The 16,882-nt window shown below is 50.5% G+C and overlaps 2 protein-coding genes across 2 annotated transcripts in view; one reads left to right on the plus strand and one right to left on the minus strand.

Moving 5' to 3' along the window:
* The window catches only part of CSMD2 (CUB and Sushi multiple domains 2), a 658,022-nt gene that overhangs the window by 363,257 nt on the left and 277,883 nt on the right, over window positions 1-16,882 (minus strand). The gene's annotated exons all lie outside the window — the stretch shown is intronic.
* HMGB4 (high mobility group box 4) lies at window positions 3,252-3,827 on the plus strand. The gene has a single exon (XM_059896717.1). The coding sequence runs from the start codon at window positions 3,252-3,254 to the stop codon at window positions 3,825-3,827; it is 576 nt and encodes a 191-aa protein (XP_059752700.1).

Raw genomic sequence — 16,882 nt, forward strand, 5'->3', positions numbered from 1 at the left:
TGTTTCTGAAAACTTTATGTGCTCAGAGACCTTATCTTTACAATGGGGATAAAAGTAGCACGACCTGGCTCGCACCCCACACACAGGGTTGTCACGAGGATTAAATGAGCTGATACGGGGTGAAGTGCTTAGAACAGAGGCACACATTAGGCATTGTATAAATATTATTATTATGAAGTGTGCGCGTGCATAAATGGGTCACGGTGTAAAATACATTTCTTATTGTAGACTGCAATCCAAAAGTTTGCAAATACTGAACTCACATCTCTAGACTGGGGTGGGCAGGCTTACGAGCCCCAACCCAACGCCTGTGTTTGTGATGTTTTACCGGGGCACAGCCACTCGTTCGTTTACGTGTTGTCTTTTGAGCTACGATGGCAGAGCTGAGAACTTGCAACAGAAAATGCATGGCCCACAAAGCCTGCACTATTTACTACCTGGACCTCCAGAGCAGCACAGCCCTGCCTGGAGGTCATCTCATGGTACAAAGGACATTAGACACTTCTTCCTAAGCCACGTGGTCTTGTCCTGCCACCGCCCATGCAGGCACACTGGCCCCTGCAGGCCCCTCTGGCCCCTCTCGATACCCTTCTACTTTGGATGGATGCCCACACTTGCTTTATTCTTCCACCTCCGCTGTTCACGGTGGAAGGTTAGAAACACAGCACACTGGTCAGGGTCCCAGCAGGAAACAGATGGCCACTCAAATTAGAATAATTTGAGGAGTGTTTAACAAAGAGGCTATTTACAAAGGGATGGGCAAGGTGCTGGAAAGCCATAAGGGAGAGCCGAATCCTCAGAGGCTAGTAAAGGTGGAGCTCTTACCACCCTCAGCAGGAGGGGACAAGGAGAGGGAACCTGGAAGGAGAGTCATTTCGAGACGATGCCTTAAGAGGAGCCGGGGCTTTCAGTCTGGGGATGGGGAGCCAGCTCCAGGCAACCCCCGCGGGGAGGGAGCCAGAAGAGTAACTGCCTTGACCTCACCTCCCTCCCTCCCTGATCTCCTGTTGGGGTCCCCATCGGTCAAACTTGAGTGGAAGCCAGAGGGCATAGGAGCCAGTGATGTGGTCCATATGGGTCAGCTTCCCAGGACAGGGAGCAGGCTGGAGAAGGATGGAAAGGAGCAAACCTCAGATGCCAGCGCACACAGCATCGATTTAGAAAGTCCGGTGTACTTACTTCTCCCGCAGCTCCACTAGACAAAGGGGTGCCCTGCTTCACCCTGCCAAGTCGGGAATGTGGCCCCAACACCAAAGGACTGTCATAGCTTTCACCTTAACTGTCTTCTCTTCCTAGATCTGCTAGGCTCCAGATGGTTATCATGGAGTTAACGTTCCTGGATCTTAACATCCTGAGAGGGGGCAGAAGGTTGTGAACAGAGGCACAGATAAGCTGCTGGGTGTTTTGTGAGTCTGAGCTGAAGCTGATTATCACGTATGGATGTTAGGCAAGTTCTTCCTCACAACCCAGCCTTCTACCTCAGGAAGGAGCTGTGTCCCATTCATCTCGGCAGCCCAGCTCAAGTCCAACGGACAGACGAGCCAACCTCTGGCCACCGTGGGACAAAGAACCAGAGTGGCAAAAAGCTCCCTAGGCTGAGAAGTGTCCCCAGATTAAACTGTTCCTACTGGCCAGACCTCTCTGCCCCCACCACTGGCCCGGACTCCCTGAGCTGGCACCTGGTATCTCACGGGCTCCCCAGTCCAGCCACAGAATTACAGCATGTCACCGGGAGGGTCTTTCCCTGGCCAGTGGAACACTGATTCCGCACCACTGATTTCACAGATGAGACATCATAGGCTTACAGGAAGGAAGGGACTGGCTTGGGTGGCCCAGCCGCCTCGTGGCGAGCTGGGACTAGAATTCAGGATTGGAGACTCTAGTCAATAGCCACCTCTCTTTTATGTAAGATGGAAGGTGAAATCGGTTGTGGGGCCCTGGAAAGGGCCTTGGCCAAAATTCAAAACGGGGTCTAGCCTCAGGCAAGTTTCAGTGTCAGACTCAGCTCAGCTGCTGAGGCCATGCACCCGGACCCTAGGTCCCCCCCAGGCAGCAGTTCTGTGCAGGCGGGATGAAGCAGAAGCTCCAGTCAGGCAAAATGGTTCAAATCCAGATCCAACCTGTTAGTGGCTGTTTCACCTTAAACAGGTTAATTTTATGCTAATGAGGCTCAGTGTTCCAGTTCTGTAAACTTGGCTCTGTCATCAACCACTGAGTGGTATCAACTCCATGACCAGGTAAACAAGTACTTCCGCAATGTCCAAAGGTCAATAAATGACACTTTTCCTTTCTTTTCCCTCCAGTTGGAAGACTGATGGAATGTTTGCAACTTTTTTCTCAAAAAGCCAGAGGCCGACTAGTTTGAGGGTAGCTGCTAGAGCTTTGTGCTCCAGCCCCACGAAACGGGGACCCCTGGGATAAAGGCAGGGGGGCCTCCTGATAGGCCAAGGATTCTGCCTCATTTTCATGGACTCAGGTGTAATTAGTAAAATCTTAAGGCTCTCCTCCCTTCTTCCCTAACCTCTACCCCCGCCCCCCAATTTCCTCAGAGAAATGAAGAGTTCAGACGTATAGGCCAAGTGCTTGGGTTTTAAATTAGACAACTTTGTCCTGACAGGAACCGAGTCACAGCTGTCATACCTGATTATTTTTAGAGTTACTACTAAACTCTTTGTACAGGATGAACTGCCACCGTTCAAGGCAAACAGAAAGACTTCACGTTTTATCATGACAGCTCTGGAGCCATCCACCTCCTCGTGTTCATTATTTCCAACCTGTCTCTGGAAGGGATGAGAAGGCATCTTGACAATCGTACGGCGGGGAAGGCAGACCCCGTGGCTTGTTACTACATCCGAGGGATGGAAAGCTCCCCAACTGAGCAAAGCCCACTGCCTCCAGGAAACCAAGGAGAAACATTCCAGGGGGTGGGGTACTGCTCCAGAGCCTTCTCTGGATGAACCATTATCTTTCACAAGAAGTGAAATTTGACCGCCAAGTAGCCAACCAATAAGAGCACCTGTATGCAAATGCCACCAGCCCTGGCCTGGAGTGGCCAGCTTGTGAGTGATGTCACAATCCCTTCTGACCCAACAATGCCACCACCACTGAAAAGGCGGACCCCTGCCTGCAGCTCTTACAGAGAGAAACATTCACCGCCAGCAGAGCACCTTCTAATTGCTCCTGGAGTGTGGCGGACAAAAGTCTCTGCTGTCTGAGTTATTAGATCCAGAAAATAAAATGACCCTATGAACATGGGGAAAGAAGTCCAGCTAAAGCCCAAGGCAAATGTCTCTTCTTACATCCACTTTTTGCTGAATTACAGAAACAAGTTCAAGCAGCAGCAGCCAAATACCTACCTTGGCTTTAAAGAGTTCTCTAGAAAGTGTTCGGAAAAATGGAGGTCTATCTCAAAGCAAGAAAAGGCCAAATATGAAGCCCTGGCTAAGCTCGACAAAGCCCGATACCAGGAAGAGATGATGAATTACTCTGGCAGGAAGAAGAAGAAGAGAAAGCGGGACCCCCACGCACCCAGACGACCACCATCGTCCTTCCTACTCTTCTGCCAAGACCACTATGCCCAGCTCAAGTGGGAGAATCCAAACTGGTCAGTAGTGCAGGTGGCAAAGGCCTCGGGGAAGATGTGGTCAGCAATGACAGACAACGAGAAACAGCCCTATGAACAAAGGGCAGCTCTCCTGAGAGCTAAGTACCAAGAGGAACTGGGCATCTACCGTAATGCCAGGAAGAAGAGCCTCCAAGGGTCGGCTAAGAACCAGCGCAGAGGGTTCAAACAAACTGAGTCAGACACAGCTGATGGATCCAATTAGAAATAAAATGCCATTCAATGGTACTGCCTGTCCCTGGTCTCGTGTGTAGCGTTAGAGGGGCCATCGCTGCCACTCTGGGCAACAAGTGAGTGGCATGGTGGAGCTGAGATCAGGGTTTGGAAACTGATCCCAGGAGGGGCTGGTTTTGAGAGAAGTGTCTGGAGAGTGTGTGGTCCGTACTTACCGGGCTTGGCTTGGGCAGGCAGGGTGGGGTGGGAATCTCCAGGTGGAAAGAAGCTAGGAGTCCTGGGGGTGGGAGCGTCCTGGTCCCAAGTGGGTCTCCAGGGTGGAGGACCCTACTCAGAGTGAAGTGAGCAAACGCCAGCCCTGCCACCCTCCTCGCCAGGAGGGCAAAAGGCCTGGAGTCCAGGTCAGGCTCCCAATTCAGGCCCCAGCAGAGGCTGGGAAACTGGAGTTTAGGTGGGCCTTAGGGGACTCAGTGTCTCCAGGGATTCCAGAACTGGTCCTCCAGCAAGGCTTAGATACTATTAGTGGGCCAGGATGAGACTCCAGTGGTGGTCCCTAGTCTAGTCACTAGGATGAAGCATGGGGCTGATTTTACAAAAACAGGCGTCTGACTCTGCCCCAAGTACTATAACTTGGAGAGAACCCTTTTCTCGACATTTTGGTGGGCATCTACCCGGTCATTTTTCTGTGGACGTTAAGCACAACACACAGAGTGGACATTTGTTGCCTGTTTGACCACCCCGGCATCCATCCCTTTTCCTCCTGATCACAGCACACCAACTCCATCCTGACCAAGGCTGGATCAGATGGAATCCCCCTGGCTACAGTGATTGGCTCAGTGACGGTCATGTGACCCAAGTTGGTCCAATCGGAGTGGATCTCAGGACTTGTGTAAGGAATCCTAGGGGAGGATGCAGCCCCAGGGGCCGTTGGCAGCCATTTGCCTCATTCTCAGGCCAAAATGTTAGTCCCTTTGGCATCCTGAACTTTCCATTGAAGATAAGCCCACACGTTTTGGATTCTGTCTAAGATAGTTTGAGTTCGGTTTTCTGCCACTTAAAATGAGTCAAAACTTGTCATTTGATACAAATGGAATTGTTCCGTCTACTGTAACTGTATTTTTCAGGCAATAATACACTGTAGGCAACATTTCACACCAATCTAGATTGATATGGAATATTTTGAAATGGCTCTTGACTTCTGATATCAAAGAGACTGAGCCAAAATGCAAAATTACTTTTTTTGTCACCAGGTTCTGCATGCAACAGACTTCCTTAATTCCAGCTCGAAACCCTTATTCCATGAGGGATCTGCATCTCTGTAACCTGCTGTTGTTTCAAATTTTACTTTTGGAACAAAAATAAAAATACCTATTTTTGAATAGCCTTTTAGAACTGGGTCAGCCTTTAGGGGGTGAGAGGTAATAGAGTGGAGTGATTTAGAAATTCAGGGTCTGGAATCAGGCCATTTACGAAGGGCTCGCATGCGCCAGACCCTGTGCTGGGTACCAGGAGGCCCAACGCAGTCTACTGTTAGGTTCCTGCCCTGACGAGAGGGATGGACACGGGCATAAACCACCGCCCTACAAGGCCTGAGGAGAGTGTAGACTGCACAAAGAGCTGGGGGTGGGAGCGAGTACCACCTACCGAGGCAACTGCTAAAGTCTTCATGGAAGAAGCAGCTTTATCCTCCTCGGCAACCTTGTCCTCACGCTGGCCAGGTTCCTGTTCCCCCTCTCCCATTCCCCACAGGTGCTGCTCCAACTGGGCTCTGCTTCCCCTCCAGCCCAACCTCCAATCTCTCAGGAGACACCCTCATTTTCTGCTTCATTGACAATATAGAGATCATCAAACAAAGCACTGTCGGTTTTCTTCTTTCTCAACGTGAAATCCACAGCCATCTTCCCTCCTGGTCTCATGCCTCATAGCTAGAACCCTCTCACTGTCCTCTTCCTCACCGGCCTCGGGCCCTTACTCCTCACTGTAAAGCTGCTGACTCTCCAGCCTGTAAGCTTGCTGTCCTGACACAAGTGGTTCTGATTACTGGCAAGTAAGTTCTCGCTCCTCGGTCTCAGGCTTCTCATCTGTGCAAAGGGGATGATGCCTGCCCCTCAGGGTGTTTTAGTGATCAAACGATGTAACGCACGCAAAAGCATTTGGCACGGTCCTTAGCACATAAAAGGTACTGTGGTTGACCCTCTAGGGCAGCTGTCCTATGATTTCCCCCTCCTGGTGTTCACACCCTGGTACGACCCCCCTCCCATTAAATGTGGACAGAACCTGTGACTTCCCTTTTTTTTTTCCTTTTTTGGCCGCGCCACGCGGCATGCGGGATCTTAGTTCCCCGACCAGGGATCGTACCTGCGCCCCCTGTAGTGGAAGCATGGAGTCTTAACCACTGGACCACCAGAGAAGTCCCCCTGTGACTTGCCTTTAACCAACAGAATAGGGCAGGGGAGATGGGACATGATTTCCTCTGTGATTACACCATGGTGTATACAACTCTATCTTGCTGGTGGATTTGCTCTATAGAGATTCTTCCTGCTGGCTTGATGAAGTAAGTGGCCAAGCTGGGGAAGCCCACGTGGCAAGGAACTGTGGGGAATCTCTAGGAGTTGATGGTGCCTCAGACCAACAGCCAGGAAAAAACCGAAGCTCTCAGTCCTACAAACACAAGAAACTAAGTGCTGCAGCAACCACATGAGTGGGGAAGTGTATCCTTCCCCAGCTGAGTCTCCACATGAGAACTCAGCCCTGGTTGACACCTTGATTGCAGCCTTGTGAGACCTCAAGTGGTGGACCCAGCTAAGCTGTTACCGGATTCTGACCCAGAGAAATGGTGAGATAATGAACGTGTGTTGTTTTAAGCCAACAAGTTTGTGGTAATTGGCTACACAGCAACAGATAACTAATACAGTACTCAATAAATGCCAGCTTCCTCGTCAGCTTAAAATAAACCATCTTTAACCTTTTTTCTCCCTCCAGCCTCTACCCCACCTGTTTCATTTCTTTTCCTTTGCTACCAACCTCTGGAAGGTGGTGAACGCCCCCCAGTGCTAATTAGATCCTGACTTGTACTCTGCAGTGGTTCCAGTGAGGCTGTCTTGTTTCCAGCCTGGCTCTTGGTGGGCAGCGGCTGTGTGTTACATGACAGCCCCCTCCGGGAAGAGGGCCCACACACAGCTGGACCCCAGCCCTCATGCCACTCTTTTCTGGTTTCCTCTGTGATTAATTACGTGGATGTGGGTGGCTAAGTCAGAGTTTTGACAACAGTTTGCAGCGCCCCCGCTGAAAACTAACTCTATTAACAGTCCTTTATGAAAAAGCCGACAGGAGGTTGTGAATCTGCTGGCTTCTAATGACTGTAATGTAATGACAGTGAAGGGGGAAGGAGGGGAGGAGGAGGAGAAGTAGGGGGAGCCTGGGTCTAAGATAATGGGCGGGAGGAAAAGCAGGCAGAAAACCTGGTGTGGTACCAGCATTCCACGCACACCCACTCGGCTGGGCTCAGGGGCCCCTGCCCTCGGGAAGAAGGAGGCTGAGTCTTTGGGCCCATGGCTGTCTTAATGCCTGAATCACTCCACTCTGACCCTTCTCTCCCAGAGCCTTTTCCTGTGTTCATTTATTCAGCAAATATTCGTGTCAATCTTAAGCCTGCCACGTACCAGGAACTGTTCTAGTACCAGGGAGGCAGCGAGGCCCCTGATCTCTTAAAAATAAACAAGTCAACAAATAAACACACCAGGTCATTTTTTGATAGTGTCAAGTGCTCTGAAGAAAATAAACCGGGCTAATGAGATAAAGAATGACAAGTGGGGTTGAGGGCGCTTTAAATGGGTGGTCAGAGAAGATGACATTTGGGTTTTGATTTAAGGGACAAGAAGGAGCCAGGCCTGCCAAGGTCTTAGGGGAGAGTTGTTCAAGTAGAAGGACAGCAAGTGCAAAGATCCTGAGGCAGGAGTGAGCTTGGCACATTAGACAGAGGGAGGCTAGAATGACCGGAGGGGTGAGTGAGTGGCTGAGATGCAGTTGGAGAGGGAAAGGCCTTGGCAAGGAGTTTATTTTGAAACCTAAGGGCTATGGGAGCCAAAGAGGCTTTTCTGCAGGGGGATCCATGTGCTTCCATTTCCACTTCTGGTTAATGGTCATTCTAGAGTCTTCAAAGACTACCAATGCCAATAAGGGGATGCTAGCACCTCCCAGGTCTGCAAGAGAAAGAGGCAAGGCTAGCGAATACCAAATCCATGACCTTCTTCCCTTTTGGAGGGGAGATAATCAGGAGCCTCCACGTGGTCCTCCTGGGAGCAGCTGTAAGCTAAAAATCAAATGTGGAAGCTGTGAAACGTCTCTCCCTGTGATTTGTTTTCCCAGAGATGGGGGGGAGGGACAGGCACGGGTGGCAAAATATTCCAGGGGCACACTGCTTCCCAGGCCTCAGATTTCCATGTGGAGCAGCTCCCACTAGACCAGTGGTTCTCAACTTTGAGGCTGCATTAGAATCACCTCAGACCTTATTAAGATACAGAATGCTGGGTCCCACCCCTAGAGTTTGATTCAGTTCTTCTGGGAGTTGGGCCTATAATTTGCATTTCTAAAAGTTCCCAGGTGGTACTGATGCTGGTGGTCCCGGGACCACGGAGGAGTTCTTTTTCCTCGCGCAGCCCTGGCATTTACTCTGAAGAGGAGGCAACACTGATCTGCCTAGTGACTTCGAGAGAGAGGAAGGGCTGACTTGCTCTTCTCTCTCCTCGCCCCGCCAACCCCAGCTGCAAAGTGTGTTCAGCTCTGCTCTCCAACCAGTTCATCAGTAATAAAGGTGAAAGGCTGATCCTCATCTGTCTTTCTCTTTCATCTGCCAACTGACTCTGAACTTGACAAAGGAATAAGTATTTATTTGTTTGTTTGTTTATTCATTTTGGGGGGCTTCCCTCAAATCCCAACGGAGAAGACGATCCCAGCTGCAAACAATCGATTAGCATCTGGGCCACACAGCATCACTGGGATCTTAGAGTTGATTTCAGCCTCCACTAAATCATGTCTGGGGACAAAAAGGTCCAGTTTCTGGGCCTATAAGCCCAAGGATCAGGCCCCTGGCCAGGGTGAGGTCATCAGGGTGAAGTCACAAAGCCCTGGCACCTTTGTGTCTTGTCATGCACCTCTAATCACACGCCCACACACAATACCTGCCCTCCAGGTGTGCTGGAGGATAAACGAAATGTCTGGGACATGCTTGTAAATGAAGTCTGATGCGTAAGAAGTGCCCAGTGGATGGGGGTGCCTGCCCTGGTCTCTAAGGGATGGTGCAAAGAAGGAGAGAACAACACACACCAAAGGCAGTTCAAGCAGGAGAAAGAGCTTGGCCAAAGGCCAAAAGGGGGTCATGTGACCCTGCAGACTGGCCTTGACCTCTGGGTGGATAAGCAGTGGCGCGCTGAGCGTTCCCGGGTGGCCATCCCCTCGTAACAGTTGCCTTGCAACAGCTCCCCCTACTCGTTGCTCCCTTTCCAGCCCTTTCTCTGCTCCAGCTGGCTGAGCGATATGTGAAGACTCCTCCCCGTCAGCAGTGAAACGTTTCAGTGGTTGCCCCTCACTACAGGAGTCTGACACAGGATAATCAGGCCATTGCTGCCTCGCGAGTTGCACTGTCGCCCACACTCAGCTTCTGAAATGGCTCCCAGTGAACCAGGCCTTCTGGTATTCACACCCTTGTGTGATTCCTCCCTTTGAGTGTGGGCCGGACCTAATGACTTCCTTCTGATGCACAGAATAGGGCCGAAGTGATAGGATGTCACTTCTTCGGAAGGGACTAGGCTATGAAAGACTCTCTCTGCCTCTCTCTCTTTCTCGCTTGCTCAAAGCAAACTGACATGTTGAAAGCCACCCTGTAGAGAGGCCCACGTGGCAAGGAATTGAGGGTGGCTTCTGGCCAATGCCCAGCGAGGAACTGAGGCCCTCAGACAGCCGGCAAGGACCTGAATCCTGCCAGCAACCGTGAGTAAGCTTGGAAGTAGACCGCTCCCCAGCTCCAGTGGACACCTTTATTGCAACTTTATGACAGGCCCGGCTAAGCCATACCTGATTCCTGACCCGTAGCAACTAAGGTGATAGATGTGGTTTCATGGCACTAAGGTTTGGGATAATTTGTTGCAAACTGAAACAGATAATGAATACAGATTTTGGTATCAAGAGGGGGATAGTGCCATGAAAAATATCTAAAAAAGTGAGATGTCTTTGGAACCAGCAGTGGGTAGAGGCTGGGAGTATTCTGAAGACCTTGTTAGAGAAAGCTGGACTTTGAGGATGTTGCTGGTGAAGGCTCCAAAGGAAGTGAGAACATGTTAATGGAAACTGGAGGAAAGGGATCCTTGTTATGCAGTGGAAGAAAGTTTAGCAACAATGTCATCTGCAGGGATGTGGAAGGCAGGACACGCACTGAATCAACTTTGTGATCTAGCGAAGGAGGTGTCCAAGCAAAGGGTTGAAGGTACTGGCCGGTTTCTTCTTGCTGCTTATGTGAGAAGAGAGATAAATGGAGGGAAAGGTGGTTGAAAAGGAGCCAGACTTCATAGTTTGGAAAGTTCTCAGCCTCCCAAGACAGCAGAGGATGCTAAAATTAAGAGATGGCTTTGAGCAGTGTGAGAAAAGGTGGTCTGGAGATAAAGCTGAGGGTGTGACTGTGCAGCCTTTGGCTAAGACCTAGGAAAGATCAAAGGACTGTAGTATTATTCCGCCACATAAAAGCCCTTTAAAGAGATTAGGGCGGGCCTTACAGATCCTCAAGATCAAACAATAGGGCCACTGGGAAGCATATGAGCATCGTCCCTTGGCCTTCTTAGCGGAAGCCCAAGGTAGAGAAGTTTAGTTCAAAGAAATCTGTGGTTGTGGCTTTTGTGTAAGAGAGTGACTCTCAGTGAAATTTACAGAAGACCCACAAAGTTTTGGAGAAAACTATTATCAGAAGAAACACTGTCAGCTTGGACTAAAAAGGACAGAGACAGTAAAAAACAAAAAGAGGTCACTGGACTCCCAAAATTCTCAGCAGGAAGCAGGCTGAAGAAAAGTCAGCTTCAAACATGCACTTCCTTTCATGAAGAAAAAAAAAAAAGGAAGACTCAGAGGGAGAAACCAAGAACTCAGAAGGTGAAGTTAAATATTCCCAGATTTTAAAACTAATCAAGAAACTTCCAATGTATTCCTGGATGGATTTCAGAATTGTTATGGACCAGGGACTTTTTTCTGCCTCACACTGTCCCCCCCTTTTGAGTAAGAATGTCTAGAGCCATTACCCTGTACCTATCCCACCACTGTATGTCAGCTGTGTGGGGACAGAGAACTTGTTTTGCAGAGCTACTGATCCACAGTAACAGTACTCTAGGACCTGTACTCAAGGAACTACACCCAAGAGCCTCAATCACACTTGAACTTGATTTAGATGGTGAGATTCTGGACTTTGAGCTGATGCTTTCACGGGATGAGGCTTTTCTAGGCCTTGGGAAGGGGTAACTGTGTGTCGCATGTGGCAGGGACATGAATCATTGGGGGCCGGAGGGCAGCTGGCGATAGGCAGCTTCAGAAGTGACTAAACGCTCTTTGTCTCCTGGCATTCACACCCTTGTACAGCCCCCTCCCCTGGTGTGTGTCACCTAGTGACTTCCAACACAGGGAATACAGCAAAAGTGATGGGCTGCTGTCTCTGAGGTTAGGTTATAAAAGACTGTGACTCCCGTTTTCCTCTCTCTCGGAGTCGCTCTGACGAAGCCAGTAGCCATGTTGAAAGCTACCCTATGGAAAGGAACGGAGGTAGCCTCTGGTCAACAGCACTGAGGAACTCAAAATCCTTCAAAACACCCTTTGAATAAGCTTGGAGCAAATCCTTTTCCCCAGCTGAGCTTTGAGATGATCACAGCCCTGGAATACTCCTTGATGGCAGCCCTGTGAGAAACTCTAAGCCTGGAGAACCCAGCTAAGCCACATCCAGATTCCTAACACGCAGACAAGGTGAGATAATAAACGTTGCTTCAAACCATAAGTTTTGGGATGATTTGTTACGCAGGAATAGATACTTAACGCACCCACCCTAAGGTCCTGCCCTGCAGTATTTCTCCCAGAAACACTATACTCTCCTCAGGGCCTTTGCACATGCTACTCCAGGCTGAACTCATCCTACCTTTTAGGTCTGGTAAACTTCCACCTTCAGACAGGACTCAGGTCAAGTTTCCCTTCCTCCAGGAAGCCCTCTTGGACCCTCCCACCCTCCTCTGTGCTCCCATATCACATCACCATCTCGTTCATGTCACATCTTAACTAGTGTTTGTCTTGACTAGTGAAGGAGGGCAGGTGCCTTGCCTTATTCATCCTGGTACCTTTAAAATCTAACATAATGCTTGACATGCAGTAAAATAATAATAGAAAACTGTTATTTATGTACCTATGCCACGCCTGGTAGTGTCTGAGGCAATTTACATGTATCGATCTTATTTACTAATAAACTCAATGAGACAGAAACTTTAAACATCCCCATTTTGCAGATGAGGAACTGAGACTCTAGGCGATGCGCTTGGTGCTGGAAAATGAGCAATGGAACCCGGAGAGGCTCCTCCCGTCCCGGGCTTGGCAGTGTCAGTTCCCTCCTGTCCCTCGGGAACTCTACACAGGCAGAGTTGGGCCAGGAGGCCTCCTGAGCACCCAGACACACACTCTGTGTTTGGCATTTCCGGAGAAATACCTGGATCTTTCCGTTGGCGCCTCCGAGGAAGGGCTTGGCTGTCACCCAGAGAATTTGTTGGGCACCAGAAATCACACCTCCAGCTCTCTGCTCACAGCTGTGCCTCTGGCCCGCAGGCAGAATAAGCGTTTCCCCGCCCTCACACCCTGTCATTACAAACCACGTAAATTCCTCGATACTCATGTTGAAATGAACAGATGCGGCTCTGTATCTTTAATGCATTATCTGCAATTAGCAGCAGTGGGCATGAAAGAACTCTGCGGTCCCTGGGGCTGCCCCTGGTGGATGCAGCTGCGAGTACACTTGCGCTGAAGAATCCAGCCCGGCTCCTCTGGCCCACGCGGCTCCGGCGAGTGGGTGAGGGAGCGTCCATTCGCACAGCGTCTGCTCTGCCAGGAAGCAGAAGGGGGCCTGCCGACACCTGATGGTCACTCCACTGCCGACCTGGCCCTCCTGCCATCCCCCACTAGGCTGTCTAAACACCCTGAGAGGATGTCCTCCACCCGGATGTCAGGGGTGATAAAGGTTTTTACGGGCTTGGGGTCTGCAGTGTGGAGTAAAGGTCTGTGAGAAAATGTAAAGGGGCGTGCTGCCGTGCCTGGGGCAAACGTAAGGGGGTGTCTGCACGGACTTCAGAGAAGAAGGTGCTGGTTGGTGAGAGGTACGTGTGCACACCAGCTCCGTCCGGAGGAGGAAGATATTTTTGGTAACACATATCATGCTAATAACTAGCATGTATTGGGCGCTTACAGTGTTCCTGGCCTTGATTTAATGCTCGCCAGGCATCAGCCGAAGGCAGTGTCAATTCCCCCCTGCCCCTGCCACCTCCAACCACAAACCACAGCCAAAGACCACCGGGAATCCACCTGTAGTTGAACAAAGTTGGGATTTTCGGCTCTTGGCACTGAGGGAGGATGCACAGCCCTGGGAACTGTGGGGCATCTCAGTAAGAGGAGGTTGGAAAGAACTTACTGTAGGAATTAGGTTTGATTTGATGATTTGGGGGAGGTTCAAAGAAGTGGAGCTTTGCTCTGGACTGGATACTGTCAGGAAGTCAATATACTTCTACCATTGGGTACTTAATAACTTTTATCTAGAAGGTGGGAGGAATGAAGCAAGACTAAAGTTGGAATTGGTAAAGAAGCGGCTGTCACTCACGTTAGCCAAGAGGGAGGGGATGTTCGGTCACTTTTGTCTTTCGGTAACGTCCTTGCTTGTGTCCGAGTTCAGATGTGGTTACGAAGTAGTCTTGTTTTTGTCTTAATCCATCACGGTCGTGGAGTGCTCACGTGCCGTAGTCTAGGTGTGGGGGACAGGCCAGCTCCCAGCACCAGGCCAGTCTCTGGCCCTCAGGGGGCTGCTGTTCCCTTTCCCAACAGGCCCTGTTATTGTGCCAGTTTACAGAAATAAAGAAATTGAGGCTCAGAGAGTTGCCGAAGCTAAGAAGTGGTGCTGTGATTTCAGCATCACTGAAACTGCAGTGGGTGCTGAGGGACGCAGGGGACAGGAGGGGAAGGGGTACGACTACAGGAAGCCAGGCTGACCATGAAGGGGACTGGCTACGATGGTGAAATAGAGAGAACATAGGATTTGGAGCCAGAGATCTCCACTTTCGAAATCTGTCCCTGCCACTTACTAGCTACCCGGCCCTGGGCAATTTTCTGAACATCTTAGATCCAGTTTCTTCTTTCGCATGATGGGAATATAAAAGTCTGTTTCCCACAGTTATTGTCAGAAAAAAAATGGAAGAGACACAGTATAAGGCACCTATGCAACACTGGGGGACAGAAGAGTCCCCTCCGAGCACTTCCTGTGTGCCAGCCACCGTTCTGGGTATCTCACATGTACAGACTCATCTAACACAGCAGCCCCGTGAGGCAGGTTCTATTAGAGTCCCTGGTTTGCAGGAGAGAAGATGGAGGTACAGAGAGGTTAAGCAACTTCTCTGAGGTCACACAGCTATCAAGGAGCAGAACTCAGGCATGCTGGCTCCAGCACCCTCACTCTACTCCCTCATGGTAGCTGTTGGATCACAGCCCCTTCCCTTCCCTTGCTGCAAGGACTTCAACCTCAACGAGTCTAGTCACATTCTGATGGTGATTGCGTGCTCTGGAACTCCCCTGGTCCCAGACTTTTGCTCATGGAAGGGTCTAAGCTGCTTGCTTGGCTCTGGTTCGGAGAGCACTTGTTTCCTTTTGGAAGGTCAAAACACTCTCGGCATGACCAATACTATAGATTCAGCTCGCCACAGTGGATAGATCAAATAAAACATAGTATTGCCTTATTGGTATTCCTGTGCCTTTCAGTAAGTAGTAAAGTCAGAGAGAAAAACACCGAGAAATGAGTAAAAACTAAAAGGGGCCCGGGGAGGGGTGGGGGGGAATGACTCAGTGCTGCAGCCAAAGCCCTCCTGTGCCAAGGTTGACGTGTGGGCACAAAGCTGCCCGAGAGGAAAGGGGTCAGAAGTGGCCAGTCGGGCCCCTCCCATCCCACAGCAGCAGGCAGCTGTTCAGAGCGGCCTCAGCGCCACAGTCCAAGGCTGAATCAGCTCTGGTTAGTCCTAAGCGGTTGAGTAGTTTGGAGTTTGTGTCCCCAGTTCGGGAAGACTGGGAGGCAAGGACTCCTGGGCCCAGGGACGCCAGTAACCGAGGTCCTTCCTGCCTCCGACCCCCTCCAGGCCGCGTTCCACCACCACCTGAGGGAGATGAAGTCCTGGAACTCCCATCAACATTCCCTCCGCTGTTTCATGCAACCCCCCCTCATTGTCATCAACCTTCTTGAGGCTCATCTGTTCTTAATTATCTCTCTAAATCCCAAGGCATTACAACTGTGAGAATTGGGGGAATTTAGCTGCTTAGAGGATTCACAGTAATCACAGTAATCTCTGGTATTTACAGAGCTTCCCTTTGTAGACTGTGAAAGCCAGATAGACAACATTGTAGTGGCGAGGGTCCCGTGAAATTGCTCTCAAGTTCTCTTCACAGAGTGCCAGGCCCTTAGTCGGTCTGATTTTGTTTTGCTCAAGGAGGTAGATGAGAAAAGTAGTTTTCTCCATTACCTCCTGAGGGAGACCGAAGAGAAGCTGGAACGGTGAAACCCACGTAGAAGATATGCCTTGGGTTGTGTGCCCAGCCCGAGTCCTCTGCTCAGGACTGCCGCGCTGCCCCCTCCCCAGCTCACCGCCGAAGGGGTGGGCTCCTTCCCGCGGCTATGTCTGTTCCAGTTGAGCACCCCCCCTTCTTGGTATCAGCTGATTGGACAAGAAGTTGACACTCGACTAATGAGATGGGCCAACCAGATCTTCTCTCTTGCTAAATCAAGGCAAGAGATGTGGAAACTGTGAGTCAGTCAGTTGGTCCCTAAAGCTAGAAGGTCAGGCAGACTCAGGGATGGGAGTGACCATCGGGGACTGTGTGTACTGCTTAACAATCAGAGAGAAGGGGAGTAGACCATGACACCTGAGAGAGTTGCTCTCCAGCACTTTCTGTCCCATGTATTTAGTCAATAAACCCTTTGGATTCCTAAGCCAGGAGCGATCCCCATGAGGCCATTACTGCATGAAGGTGAGGCATTGGAAACAACAAACTCCTGCACTGTTTTCTGACACTCCGTGCCTTCCCTTCAGCTTCAGTGGAAGACGAGGCCAGGTCCCGTTGGTACACGAGATGGAAGCAGCCACACTTCCTCTCTAACGGGGACACCACAGCCGGTATCACAGGTGAGTGGGAGCCGCCCATGGTCCATTCCAGACACTCCTGCTGACCTTTATCAGAAGCCAACATGGGCCTCCCCAGAGAGCTGGGGTGTGAGGCACGGCTGCCCTTGGACTCCACAGCTTGAAGGAAAAGGACTGAGAAAAGTCCCTGCGAAGAAGCCATTGTTATGACACAGCACAGCCATCTGGTCCCCCCATTGATCTGACGGCGGTAGCAGGGGTGGAAGGCAGCAGACACGGAGGCCCTGGGAGCACAATCCAATGCAGAGCCCTCATTGATCCATGTACCTGCCTGAGGACTGGCCAGACTCTCTGTGTTTAAAAGACACTCACGGAAGGTCAGGGCTGGAAGGGCACCTTAGGGAGGCCCCAGGACAGCCCAGCGTTGTCACAAATGGGAAGAGCAAGCCCCAAAGACACGACTGAGATGTGACCTTTCCATTTCAATCAAGGGAGTCCAAATAGCATTCGTTGTTTACTGGGCAGTTTTGTGGGAAAGGGGGGGGGGGCGTATTGTTGTGCTTTGTAGCCCTATGTTGCCCTCCCACAGGGAGAAAAGCAAAGAGAATATATATTTATGTGGAGTCTGTAGGACTGAATCATAAGTACGTGGCATTAAAAAAAAAAAAAAAAAAAGCACTTAGTTACC

This window comes from Balaenoptera ricei, chromosome 1, assembly GCF_028023285.1.
Source record: "Balaenoptera ricei isolate mBalRic1 chromosome 1, mBalRic1.hap2, whole genome shotgun sequence".
Classification (NCBI taxonomy): Eukaryota; Metazoa; Chordata; class Mammalia; order Artiodactyla; family Balaenopteridae; genus Balaenoptera; species Balaenoptera ricei.